At 40.0% G+C, this 13406-nt stretch overlaps 1 protein-coding gene across 1 annotated transcript in view; it reads left to right on the forward strand.

The window, feature by feature from the left end:
- Nucleotides 1-12354, forward strand: part of FARSB (phenylalanyl-tRNA synthetase subunit beta) — a 35006-nt gene extending 22652 nt beyond the window's left edge. Inside the window, exon 17 of the mRNA XM_058031431.1 lies at nucleotides 12087-12354. Coding sequence (XP_057887414.1) covers nucleotides 12087-12238 — 152 coding nt within the window. The 3' untranslated portion in view covers nucleotides 12239-12354. The remainder of the gene's footprint in view (nucleotides 1-12086) is intronic.
- The last annotated feature ends 1052 nt before the right edge of the window (nucleotides 12355-13406 follow it).

A 13406-nucleotide genomic window follows, 5' to 3' on the forward strand; every position in this document is an offset into this window, starting at 1 on the left:
GTGTAACTGATGAAAATAGTTCCACTGATTATTGAAAAACAATACAGGGAATAAAATCTAGCTTCAAATGAGCAGCAGAGAACAGATAGAGATGTGCTGGGCACATATTTGACACTTTTCCAAATCCCTCTGGAGAATGAAATGCCTGTGCTGGGGTCCTGCTTGGTCCATATGTGCAGTGATGGTCATTTGAGCTCCTTCTGTTCTGCCAACACCTCAATGCCCTGAGATTTGACCTCAAGGTCAGAGTGGTTTTGCCTCTCTAGCAACACCTGGGGAAAAAAGTACAGATGCTAGAAAATATGGGTGAAATTGTGATGTTCCCCTGGCCTTTGCACTGTGCTTTGGTGTAATCTGAGCTAGGTAATAAATGGAGAAGAGCTGCTTACAGCAGCCTTAAGGAAGAGAGGCTTTTGACTGACTGAATTTGAGGATTTCAATATACATTTGACACTCCATGCCTTCCACTTTCTTAAAAGTTACTAATGGAACCTACTTATTGCCACTAAACATACAAAATTAAAGTTTTAAAGACAGAAGTCTGAAATGCTCCCCATTGCTTTAAAATGCACAGAATTAACTTTTTGACAGTGAATCCTACTGGCCTAGAAAAGCATTCTGGTTTTTATCTTTGTTTTATGGCATAGGCATCCATAATCAAATATGGATGGAAAAGATCAGTGATCAATCAAATTATCAATCCTCAAACTTGTATGTGCTCCATGATAAAAAAAAAAAAAGCATAAAACTTTTGAGACTTAACCATTCCATACCACTAATAAAATGTAAATATCAGTATCGATGTGTATGATTAGAAGGTAAATAATTTTTTAAATATAAAAACACAGGTAGAAAGGGACAATAAATTTAATTATATGTTTTCAGTTAATTTCATAAAAATAGTTAATTTTTAGTTCACTTGAATTGGTTTCAGTTCCCTTGAACTGAAATCTAGAGGCATTATTATATTGGAAGATATTATTAATTTCAAATTTTATTCAGGAACGGGTGCGTTTTGTGCAATATTTTAGTGATCTTGTGCTTTTGCATGACTATCTGAGGTGACAATTTTCTTCCAGAGACCAGGACAACAATCACAGGAGGTGATGTTAATCATGGGGTTTGGGTCCAGAGTAAAGCCTTACTTAGGCTGAAAAGAATAAAGGAGGGCTTAGGAAATCCTGACAGTGGATTATATATCAGAGCCTTCAAAGGAGAGGTGTCAAGTGGAAGGTGTAATTATCTTCACTCCTAATGTAACATTTAAGAGTCCCTTATTTAAGGAAGAAACCCCTGGTTTGGCAGTGCTTTTCAGCAGTCTCCATACTTTGCACATGGAATTTAACTGAGCACAAACTCTTTGAAAAGGGAAGATGATATCCCTGTTTAGAAACAACTTGACAGGTTCACAGAAAATGTTACAGAGAATCTTCTCCCCTGTCTGCCCCTCTGTCCTTCCTGACAAAACTGAAATAGCAATCTCATGAAAACAAGCAACCCCTAAAGAGAATCAGCTTGTGACAGGAGCTTCCTTTTCCTACAGTATTGATTCTCAGCGATTTCAGCTACTCTTGAACTTAATCAATTTAACTTTTTAAACTAAATGTTCATGCTATTCATTCTTTTAAGGTAATGATCAGCTTAGCAAAGCTGGGATCAGCCTATTTGTGTTCAATGTGAAATGTGTACATAATAAACACTGTTTCATTCAGTAACTGACAGTTGTCTTAAAAAAAAAAAACAAAACCAAAAAACACCAGAAGAAGTTGCACTCCCTTCTTTTTACTGCACTTATTTAATTAAATGAAAGGTGTGGTGAAGTGTAGAAAATTTTAATTCCACAGTAAATCATAGTAATAACTTCCCATTTAGTAAGGTTCAGCTGTGAAATTAGAGGTGTAATAATTAGCTCCATAACTAAGAACATCAATAAACATTGGCTTTTATAGTAATAATTACACAATAAACAGCTTTAAAAGAAGATTTACACCATGAACCTCAATTCACAAGACAAGAGGAGGGAAGTCTGGGACTAATTCCAAGTTAGAGGTATGGAATTGAACTGCAGCATCTATCTCTAGTGATCAGCTCAAATTGGGAGACTGAGCTATATGCAGATATTTAGTGCCTGTATTGAGCCTGGCATTATTAATATCTGCCTTATTTTAAGAAATTGTAGCTTGATTGCTCTTAATGGCAATCCTGGCCTTCCAGCTGCCTGTCTTGGCAGCCTTTGCATTGGCCACAAATGTCAATAATTGTCTATTTACTCATAGATAACTAAAGGAAATGTGCCAATTTTTTTTTTTTTTTTTTTTTTTACCAGGCCTCCAAATATAATTTCTGACATACTGGGAGGTATCAGACAATTCTTAGTCCACTTAACTGGCATTCTTATAGGTGCCATTGCATAGTCTTTCAAATCACAAGTTTGTAGATAATCACATTTGTTTGAAAACATCCATTCTTAATAAAACACATCAGCTGGTAATTCACTGTGTTCCACTCCTGCTAGTTTCACTTTTGCCACCACCCCACAATTTTTAACACCAAGGATCAACTTCGATCACCTATCTTGGAATACTGGCACCACATTTACATTTTTCTAGTACTGCTGAATTTGCAGTATTGGAACTCCAAGTTAACAGGAGCAAGCAGGCTCTTGGAATTGCACCACAATTCTGATGCCTTGAACTCCTGGTGGTTTAGAAACATCCTGGTAGATGTAACCAGACATATTCTTCATTTTGGCAGTGGACTGGACAACACTTTACTCTACTCAATAATACTCCCCCCCACCCCCAGATGAAAAGAAATATTTATTAACAACTTAAAACACTTCTGTATCTTTAGCCAGTCTTGTTAGTAAATGAAAGTGCTCTACCTACAATTTGTTTCTAATATCCTTAAATCTTTTTTGAATGTTGTCTTTACTGCAGCCAGTAATTAATCTTTCCTAATTTTTTCAGTTCCTTTATGAATTTCAGCCACTGTTAATAATCACATTTTCTGAAGTGCAAATATTTCTGTCATTTTTGTCTCTGAGGAACTTTCTGATTTTTGACCACATACATTTCAGCACTAAATGTGAATAGGGTTTTGGACAAAAACATTTTTCTTTTTTATTATGAAACTGCTAGTACTCGTTTATCAAATATTCTTGAAGATCTTCTACAGTTTCTGTTTATTTCTCTCCCTACCTCCCAGACAGCTTAATGAATTAATAGTGAGAGGTAAGAACAGGTGCTTTTTTTTAACCTGACTGATATTAGTACTTTAAAATGTATTACCCTAATTCTGCAAGAGGTTTCAGAAGTGCCAGCAGTGATCATTAAAATGTCTTAATTATAAATTATCTCACAAACTTGGATGTTTGTCACTAGCTCTTTTTACTTTTTCAGTGTTGGCCACTACTTTGAGATCTAATTAATTTCTCATCCCTTTCTCTTGAACAGATTTTTCTGTAGCATCAAGGGAACTTAGTTACCTGAAGAATAACAGTTACAACAATTCAAAATTGCATTAAATTATCTAATAAAGTGGGTATGGCTGCTTGCTTTATGTCCCTTTAATTGTCTTTTATCTCTGATCTCTCCTTTCTGTAATACAGGTATTCAGATTTATAGGAACTAAGTCCCTATGAATTTGTGCCAAGCTTATTTCTGTTCTATCAAGCATCTTCCCACTCTGGTGTTAATGCCTCAAATTTGATTTTAACTGCATTAATACCCAAGGAGATGCCCAGGAAAGATGTGAAACAGGATGATTGCCTGTATAATTGATGTAGCCAAAGTGGGAGTCTAGAGTATTTGGAGTATTTCTAAATACTTTGGTTTAATCAAACTTTGGCAGCACACTCTGGCACTGGACACCTCAGAGGTATCTTCTGTTGGAAGTGATGCTGGTAGGCCAAACAACACAATTTGTGGCAAAACCCAGAGTTTGATTTTAGAAATAGATCTCATTTCTTTAGCTTTGTGTTACACTGTTGATTTTTAGTATAAAAAGAGGCTCTCAGAGATGAGTTTGAAAAGGGCTTTTTCCATTCCTGTGGTCACTTCAGCTCTTCTCTAAACTTCTGGAATGTCCCTTCTCAGTACCCTTCAAGTATCAACCCTTGTCCCCAAAAAGGTGTGTGAGTTAAAGTACATTATTTTAGCACAGCATGGGATAATAAAAGGTTTGACAGGCTTAGACTTCTTTGTCTTTTAAACTTTCATCACCAAATTATGTTTGACACACTTTTTCCCCCCTCATATGAAATTAAATAAATTCAATTAGAGAACAAAGAAAGTATTAGTTTTTCAAATCCAGGAGATTATTTTAGAAGAGAAACTCCTTTTAATTGACTCATTTAGAATTATGTGTCCTGTAGTGGGAGGGGGAAAAAATCTATGGCAACTGTGAAAACATTGTGAGAAAAGGTATCAAGTGAGTTTGGAAAGAGACAGAAGCTATCTTTTACTGTCAAGCTGTCTTCTGTGCCTCTTTTTGCAAGCATTAACTATTAAAGATTACAATATTTTTCTTCAGAATAAAATTGCATTTTATTCTGACAGGTTAGGAATGCTCCAAGGAGTGGTAGCATTTCTCCTGACAGTTAAGGGTTTTCATTTTCTATTAGTTTTTGCCAACCAGAACCATCTGAATCACTGGCATTTGTGTTTCTTGAGCTCAAGATGTCAATGTCTTCTCCCTGACAACTCTTTGCTCTTCTGTTCCTTTACTGGAGGGGCCTCTTCAGAGTTTAATTCCTTTGGTTTTGCCCCCCAAAGGCAACTATGCTTTTTAATCACACATCATAGCAAGTCTTAACAGATAAAAGTCTTCCTTGCATCAAGAAGTTGAAATGTCTGGCAAAGCTTTGCATTGTATAATTATAGATTTAGGTAATTTCCTTTTTCCAACCTTTTGCATTTTTAAATAGAAATTTATTTCTGAATCATCAACTATATTTTCAATATTTCAAACCCTTCTTTATAAAGGAAATTATTAATCCAAGGTAGCAGCAGAAAGAGCAGCAATAGCACAGCTCAGGGTGAAGTTCTGGCTTCTCTAAGAAATGCTACATTTGCCCATCCCTACAGCTCCATCTTCCAATTCTATTCTCATCTGCTCAGCCTGCTGTGGCTGTAACTCCTTTCATTTTCTCTGCCATACTGATAAGAATGCCACCAAATGTGAGCATGTCAATTTTATACTTATATATAAGTTTAGCACTTCTTCAGTCTGGTGTGATTTTTCAACTTTGATATAAAGGCAGAGGGGTGGTGCTTCAAATTTAATCTTCCTTTTTTCTTTTTATTCCTGCAGTAACATTTTAAACATGAATTTGCAAGATATTAGATCAGTGTGAATGCAGGCTTCAAAGACACCTGTTGCCCATGGTGGGGGAACTGATTTTATCTTTACTTGTGGTGTTAGCAAAGAACAGATACACAGAGAAATGCTGAGCACACCCTCAGCTCAGGTATTTCTGCTTCAGCCATAAGGCATTGCTTTGCAGCATAAGCCTGAGCTGCTAAAACTAAGTGATGCACAGTTGCAGTGACTGCTGAGATTCCTTGTTTAACAATGTATTATTCCCTGCCAGTTTGCCAGGGTGTTTTCTGAAAGGCATGAAATGAGGGAGCTGTGAAAGCAGAACACGAGGTGGCTCTTGGTTACCTCAGCCAAGTCACTGGGAGAGGAGGGCAGCTTGGTCTGGGACAGGAGTGATTAAACAACAGGCAAACCAAATGTGACACATAAAGCAGACTTGCAGCCTGCCTTAGTGCTGGTTCTTGTTATTCTCCAGTGCCTGTGTGAAAGCAGAGCCTAACAAGCTAAAAGCTGCTGCTTTGCTGTGCACACACAGGGTATGTTATACCCCCTGCCAGAAAGCATATGGTTTATTGTTTCCTAGCTTCTGACAGATTCTGTTGTTTGCAAGGATGAATCATTCCTCTAGATATTCAAAAAGTGATAAAAACACTCATGGGACACAAATAAGTTTAATATTCAAATCTTAGTGTTCTCTAGCTCAAGTGAAAGAGCAAGATTTCTTTTTAAAAAAAGTGAGCTTTACTTGAGATTTGGAATTCCTTAGTTTTATAGACAAAATAGCTGTGACATAATATCAGCTTAGGTTTGGGACTTTTAGACAAAGTATAGTGTTTCAGATAAATCTGGATAAATCAGATAAACCAGCCTAAGAGCAAACATTAGCTGTGTAATGGTAACTCTGCAAAGCAACTAAACTCCAGTGGAGTTGCTGTTTCTCACAGCTGCCCCACAAAGACAAATTTGAGCTTTAGCTACAAATACTGATTTCTAGAGAAATAAATTGAATTTGATAGATTTATTTTTAGGTTTCCTACTTAATTTTTTTCTGGAAGCAGTATTTAATAAGAGAACCCCAAATACCTGCATTCCTTAGCCTCAGCATCCACCCAAGTATTACTTCCATTAGGAAAGGCAAGAGCACAGTGATTTTACACAGATAATTTTAAGTGTCTGAGGCTAACACAGGTGAATAAAGAGGTGCCTCAAACCTACTGCATTCTTAAACCGCTTTCTGACATCCAGCAACACCAAACAACCTCTGCTAAAGCTCCTGGACACTCCACAGCAAGAATGAAAAACAAATCCAGCTTATAGGGTTGTATACGAGCGTTCTGATGAGATAGAAGAGTTAGTTTTCCTCACACCCTCCCTGAAATACAAATTAATAGGAACTCAGCCACTGACTTAGTTGTAATAGGAGATGATTTACTGACTGACCACTGCAGATCTGTGGATCATTCTCCATGTTCCAGCCTTGTTGTCTGCACAAGGACTCAAATATTCTATTTTTGGATATCCAGTGTAGCAGCCCAGGTAAATAATTGATTGTCACTTTACCCTCTTCTGCTCTGCCCTGTATGAGGAGGCTTTTGGAAAAACAGAGGAAGAGATCAGAATGACAGATGCCCTTGTCTAAAGGACATATTCATTCACATCACACAGATATTGATTCTGTGATTTTTGTCAAGTGTTAATTATTTTCTTGAGAGGGGTAATTAAAGCACATGCCTTAAATTTAATTGTACTAATTTGAATTTCCTGGTATGTCACTACAGTTAGGTGTGATCTGGGGAAATGGCAGTCATTCTGGCACAGCTTTAGTCAGGATTTACAAATCAAGAGACTAAAGTTAACAAATATCCCACTGATCCCAAAGTATGGGATTTTTGGTCTTGAGAATATAAAGGAAAAGAGATGCTGACAATGTGCAACTTATGAGAACAATTGGTCTCTCAGTTTGTTCCAAAAATCATGGAAGATTTGAGATGTCTGTGATTTTAAGAATTAGCTGAAGGTAAATCATTCCTTGACAAGATCTGATTTTGAAGTTGTTGGTTTGCATAAGGTTCTGGGAGCCTTTCTGTGCTGTATGTGGGCAGAAAGTGCCCCCTGACTCTGCATTTGATTTGCATTTTCTGCCAAAAGGAGGAAATCAGTGAAGAGCTTGATCCTAAAGCCAACACCCAACCTCACAAAACTAAATTCCATCCAGTGTAGCACAGGCAAAACACTTCCCCAGGTGAGCTGGGGTGAGGTAGTGAAAGGGCAGCTGGAGTCACCAGAGGGAGGAGAATGAAGATGAAAGGCACTGAGGCCAGATAAGCTCTGCTCTGTTACCTCCTTAAGCCTCAGCTTCCAGTGCTCCTTCAAATTACAGGAACTAACAAGTGGGTTTGAGGGCTTAGTGCAACTGCAGGCCTATAATACAGCTTTAATCTATTTCTTCTTGAAAGGAAGGGAGAGTAAGGTAGAGAAAAGAAACTGTGCAAGGTGTTTGACAACAAAGAGTGCAGGGAACTCCGAGCTCTTTGAGGGTCAATTAGCCAGAAAATGTGCTAAAGACTACATGCTCTGTTGGATTATTGGCCAAAGAATTACCCCAAAGCAATCAAAGTGGCCCTGTTGCCTGAATACAGAAAGGCAATTACAGATTTTGAGGACATGCTACAGAAGTTTTAATTAAAGGTATTACTTCTACATCACTGAACATTAGAAATTAAATTCTTACTTGCAGCCACGAGAAGCAGCTTTTGTCTTTGCCTTGTGTGTAGTGTGTCAGCATAAGGCAGGGCTGGCTTTGGCATCTCTTGTTTAGGAAGCTGGATTGGATTTCACCCCACCCCTTCTCCTAACTACCACTTACACACCTGACATTAAGAGGTGGATTTCCACTGCTAGACCTTCAGGCTTCCTCTGCCATTGTCTGGGTCTCTATCAGCAAGGACAATGCAATCTCTGACTAGATTTCAAGGTGAAGTTTATGACATTTATTTGAGTGCAGAGCAGAAAGGATTTGCTATGTCAAGAGGAATAAATCTGTTACCCTTAAAACAGAAGTTACAGTAAACTACAATTTTAAAATGAATTTTGACTCTCAGTGTAGTTGATGGTACAACCAACCAGTTGGACGCACAAGAGCAGCCTGGCAGGACAATTGCAGCAGCAGCAAACACAATCCCTTCCTAACACACCTGCTCAGAGTGGGGCCTCCAGGGGGGCTTTTGTGCCTCCCTGACCAGGGACAGCTTCTAGGGGAGGACCATGCTCTTCTTGGGTGATACTGCACAGATAGACAGGACAAACTGTGGCAAACTCCTGCTCACAAGCTGCAGCTCACACTGCCAGTGATCTTGAAAGATTCCTTTTGGCATGAAGGCTTTGCTTTAGAGTGCTGGGCTTCAGCTTCTGGTGTGACTTACCCAAACAGAGTAACTGTGTGTGCACTTTTTGCTGATGTCCCATGTATGCAAGTAGCTTCAGCACATGTCATTCATACAGCCTTGACTCTCACTCTGAAGCTTCTACTTTACTTCAAGTCACCTAACACTGCCCAGTCCATAACAGAAGTTTTGTTAGAAATCCTAACCACCATTGCTATTTACTTGATAATACCAGAAACAAACAAATTGGGATGAAAAGAGTCCTTACCTTTGTTTCCTGCTTATTTTGATGACCCTCCTGGTTTGCTGCCCTGCTCCATGGGTTTCTCAGGTCCTCCTACAGCCTGTATCTTAGCCTAGCACAGCAGGTTCCTGTAGCTCCTTTTATGCTTGTGGTTGGTCCCTCAATCAAAACTCTCCCCCAGCTGCAAATGGTTTCTCTTTCCCCCTTCCTGCTCAGGTTTTTCATGTTTCTTCTGAGATTTTTTTTCCTTCTTTGCTTCCCTTTCAATGTCTGAATTTTTTAACCTGGAGTTTACATTTGCTCCAAATTCTGGTTCCATGGCAGAGGCATGTGGAGCAACAGCTCCTTCCCTCACCACCTGTGTGGTCAAAGGAAGAGTCACTAAGATGAGGAAGGCTTTAGATTCCCCTGAGGGATGCAGTCTGGAGGCCCTCTTGGCAGGCAGGAATATACTTTGAAGCATTCTGTAGTGCAGCCAATTACCATAATAATGGTTCCATTATGAACCAGAGTTCATAAACTCTCTGTAAACCTGTTTCTCAGCTCATGTTTCTTTGGTTCAAGAGCCATGTGTTGGCTGGACAGATGGGGGCTCTAAAGTTTTTAACAGGTTCTTTCATTTTTATTTGCTTATTGTCTGATCTTTTCCAGCCACAGCATTGTGCCCTGCAGTTGCCATGTCTGCAGAGCATGGGGCACACTGGTGACTGCCCAACATTTCAGGGTCAGCTTAACTAGAAATTGAGATGTTGTTTGAAGGTCCCATTTCCTGCACTTTGGGGACCTAAATGTTCCCCCTTGGTATTAATTATATATTTCCCTCTTAGCTGCAAGGAAGTGCAAAGAAAAGTAACATCATGGTCCAGCATCAGTTGCTGCATGAGATGGAAAATTCTGCTCAGTGTCTTCTAACCCATGGCCTGGAGCAGCATATTTGGAGCTCACTGGGACTAGGAGACCAACAAGTGGTGATGGATAGCAGAGCATTTGTTGTGTATGAAAACAACATTGTTTCACAGAATGGGAAGTAGCACAGATCTGGGAAACTGCCCTTGTTAGATTGACTGAGTACAGTATTATTTTAGACCCCATCAGATAGCTACAAGAAGTTTAAAAACAATTAAGTCTCATGACATAGCTGGGTCTAGATGTGCAAGAAGATAAAATAACTTTCCCAAGACTACACAGAAGGAAGCTCAGAAGAACAGACAAGTCAGACTCACAGCTTTTTTACTGACCCTACTGTCAAAGCTCTTTTTTTTCTATAGATTTATAGAGGGGTACCACACCAACATTATGAACTTCTGCTTGGCTCTTGCTCTTGTGCCAGTTCAAGCTTACAGTCAAGTGTCTAAAAGAAAGTCTCTGTGTGCTGCTCACATCTTTGGTACAATACCATCTTTATTTACAAATAGGAAAGCCTTTACCACTAAGTAAAAGGCAACTTTATTTTTAGGTTATGTTTTCATCCACAATCTGCAGAGTGATCTGTATGTGTGACATTTGACTCTTTTCTAAATTTGTTTCATCTTGTTTTGAATAGTGCAGCCTGGCAGTGGCAAGTGTCTCTGTGGCTGCAGTCATGTGCCAGTAGCATCCAGGGTGAGGTAATTTCACTGTTGTACATCCAGTGTAAGTAGCTGGTTTGTGCTTGGAGCTAAGACTGGAACTGGATAATTTAAAAGATTCTGCTTGTGGATATTTTTAAAACAGCCTTTAAGCAATGTTACTGTGGTCATTTACTACTGTGGTCAGATTTCTCAAGGTGGCCAAAATTGAAGTGGACATAGAAGTTAATTTGCACCTGCAGCAACTCAGGCAAGAAAAAGACCTAATTGCTGTTCTTGTAGCTGCAAGTTACAACTGCAAACCTCATAGGAGACACTTCTTAAATGAATTATTTCCACTGGGGAGCTAACAGAGAATATCTCTGGCTTGACCACTGGTGATCAGAGTGTCATGAAAATGTTCCTGAGCTTTGAGGTTCATTTGGACATTATTGCCTTTTTAAGTAGCTCCTCGTGCACACAATAAAATGTCCTGGGCTGATCCTGAACCCTAAGTAGCATTTGGTGCAACCAGTGAGTAAGTTGCTGTCAGGAAATTCTTGTGATCCTTTTGCAGAGGACACTGAAGGCAGCAGCATTAAAAGCAGGGTGGAGGAGCTTTGTGAGGATTCAGAACCTGTGGGATTCAGTGGCCTTGTTTCATCCTCTCCCCTTCCCCTTGATGTCCCAGCATTGCTTGCTGCACTGCTCACAGGATGTCCCACACACTGTGCCTGGCTTCCACACACTGGTTTGGAAAGAGGTGCTTTCAGAAGGAGCAACTGCCTGGTCTGGTTTGGGTTTGTCTTTAGAAGGGCTATCAGATAAAAATGCCACTCACCTCAGGACAGAGGACAAAAAAATGCAAGTTTAGTTGCAATAGACAAGCTTGAACATAGTGCTGGTAGAGCCACCACATACAGGGAAGTTCCCAGGTAGGAAAGTCTTTCCATGGAAAGGTCTGCAGAGCTGCTCCAAGTTCTTCATGGCAAATCTAACTACTTTTTTAGAAAAAAGCTTCCATGTAACATTTAAAAACTGGAACCTGGTTGGAGGTAAGAGGAAGATGATCTGGCTTTCTTTGAGTGTTCATTGTTTCACAGTTTTATGGTTTATAGGAGACTGATTAAAAAGCTCTTCCCCAGCTGAGGAATGCAGGTTGTTTTTAATTATGTGATAGGCAAACAAGGGTGACATGCCTACGTACCCTTTAGATGACAGCAAGCTTTATTTCTTTAAACAGACTAAGGTGGGAGACATTCAAATGTTAAATAGCCTGAAGGCTGCAAAAGTTCTTCATTTCAGTAGCCCTCTGACTCAACTGTGCTAATTTCTATTGCAGGAGGAACTTAGTCAAAACAATTGAGTGTGAAAAATGCCAACGCTTCGGGCTTTACATTTTATTTTTAACTCAGTGTTTTCTCATTCTCTATCAATCATGACAACTCTTAATGCAAAAATGTGAGAGCCCCTTCTGAGCATCTGAGCACAGAGAACCATTTAATACTGAGAGCTTTGTTCTGCACGTTAAATGCCTATTGACTCCTCTGGCCCAAAGAAATATTGATTTTTCTCTCACTTTCTTTCCAGGCACTGCTTTCTTTCCTGGTCGCTGTGCTGAGGTCTTTGCCAAAGGTCAAAGCATTGGGAAACTTGGAGTGGTACACCCTGATGTTATCACCAAGTTTGAGCTCACCATGCCTTGCTCTGTGCTGGAGATCAATATTGAGCCCTTCGTGTGAAGACGTGACTTTTCTCTGCGACAGCCGCCCACTGTCACGTGCAGCACCCTCTCCTCTTTGTCTGCTCCCAGGGGACATCCTCCTATGCTTTTATGTTCCAATAAACCAGAAAAACAGACCCTCTCTCCCTGAGTAAATGTGTTGTGTGCAGTGCAATCTGGCTGGCTTCTGCAGGGAAGGAATGTGGGATCTCAGACGAGGCTGTGCCCTCAATGTTTTCAAAGGGCAGGGGGGAAGAAACAAGTTGGGTCAAAGCCCAGGGTTTTACAAGAGAAATGTAATGGCAGAGCACATGATTAGTTTTCAAAATCAGAAATGTTCCACAGACACAGCTTCATACTGTAACTGATTATGGCTGCATAACAGGAATCTCATTCTTTTCTTAGTGCATGAAATAAGATAATTGATTAGAGCAAATGTTGAGTGAATGTGAGCAGAACTAAGGAGTTGAGCTTTTATTCTATACGGTTGTCATGTGCTCATCAATGGCTGGGGGAGGAAAATAAACTTGTTTCATGAAAACCAGAGCTATTTTGTAAGCAAGATGTGTGTAATATCTGCTTCCCTGCTCCAGACATAACTGTTGGTCCTTTATCATTCTAAATTCAGAAAGGGGAGGGGGTGGAATTAAATATTTTTCATTGTTGATGTCAGCCTAGCGGTTTTTGAAGCTCCAAACCAAATGGGGAAGTGCATTTAAGAGCATATGCCAGTGGTGTTTTGCATGAGTAGCAGAAAACTATCAAAGCCTTTGTGTGCCTGAGGCTGGCATGTTTGTCTGCACAAGTGAGCGTGGGCCTGCTGCACTCCCAGCCCCACCAGGGCTTTCTGGACCCCAGCTGTGCAGCAGGACCATGCAGCTTTGGGCAGGGTTACTTTTCTGGCAGTTCTACCCCTGCCAGTACATGAGAATCTCTCATGGGTCAGGCTTTTCCTTCTAGGTGGCTTTCTGGCAGCAGTTGTGTCACAGCTCCGTGCATTGTGCCTCTGCTCTCTCTGAAACTGAGAAGCTCCATCCAGCATAGTGATGGCCATTCCTTCCTTTCTGCAGGAATGTCACCAAGTGGGTGGCCAGCTCAGTACACTGAAGCAGCTTTGACTGGCAGCCTTGTGGAGCTGGCTGTCCCTCCTTTGCAATACTACAACCATTGCTAATGCTGCAGGCCAG

The sequence above is a fragment of the Melospiza georgiana genome, chromosome 10 (genome assembly GCF_028018845.1).
Source record: "Melospiza georgiana isolate bMelGeo1 chromosome 10, bMelGeo1.pri, whole genome shotgun sequence".
Taxonomy (NCBI): domain Eukaryota; kingdom Metazoa; phylum Chordata; class Aves; order Passeriformes; family Passerellidae; genus Melospiza; species Melospiza georgiana.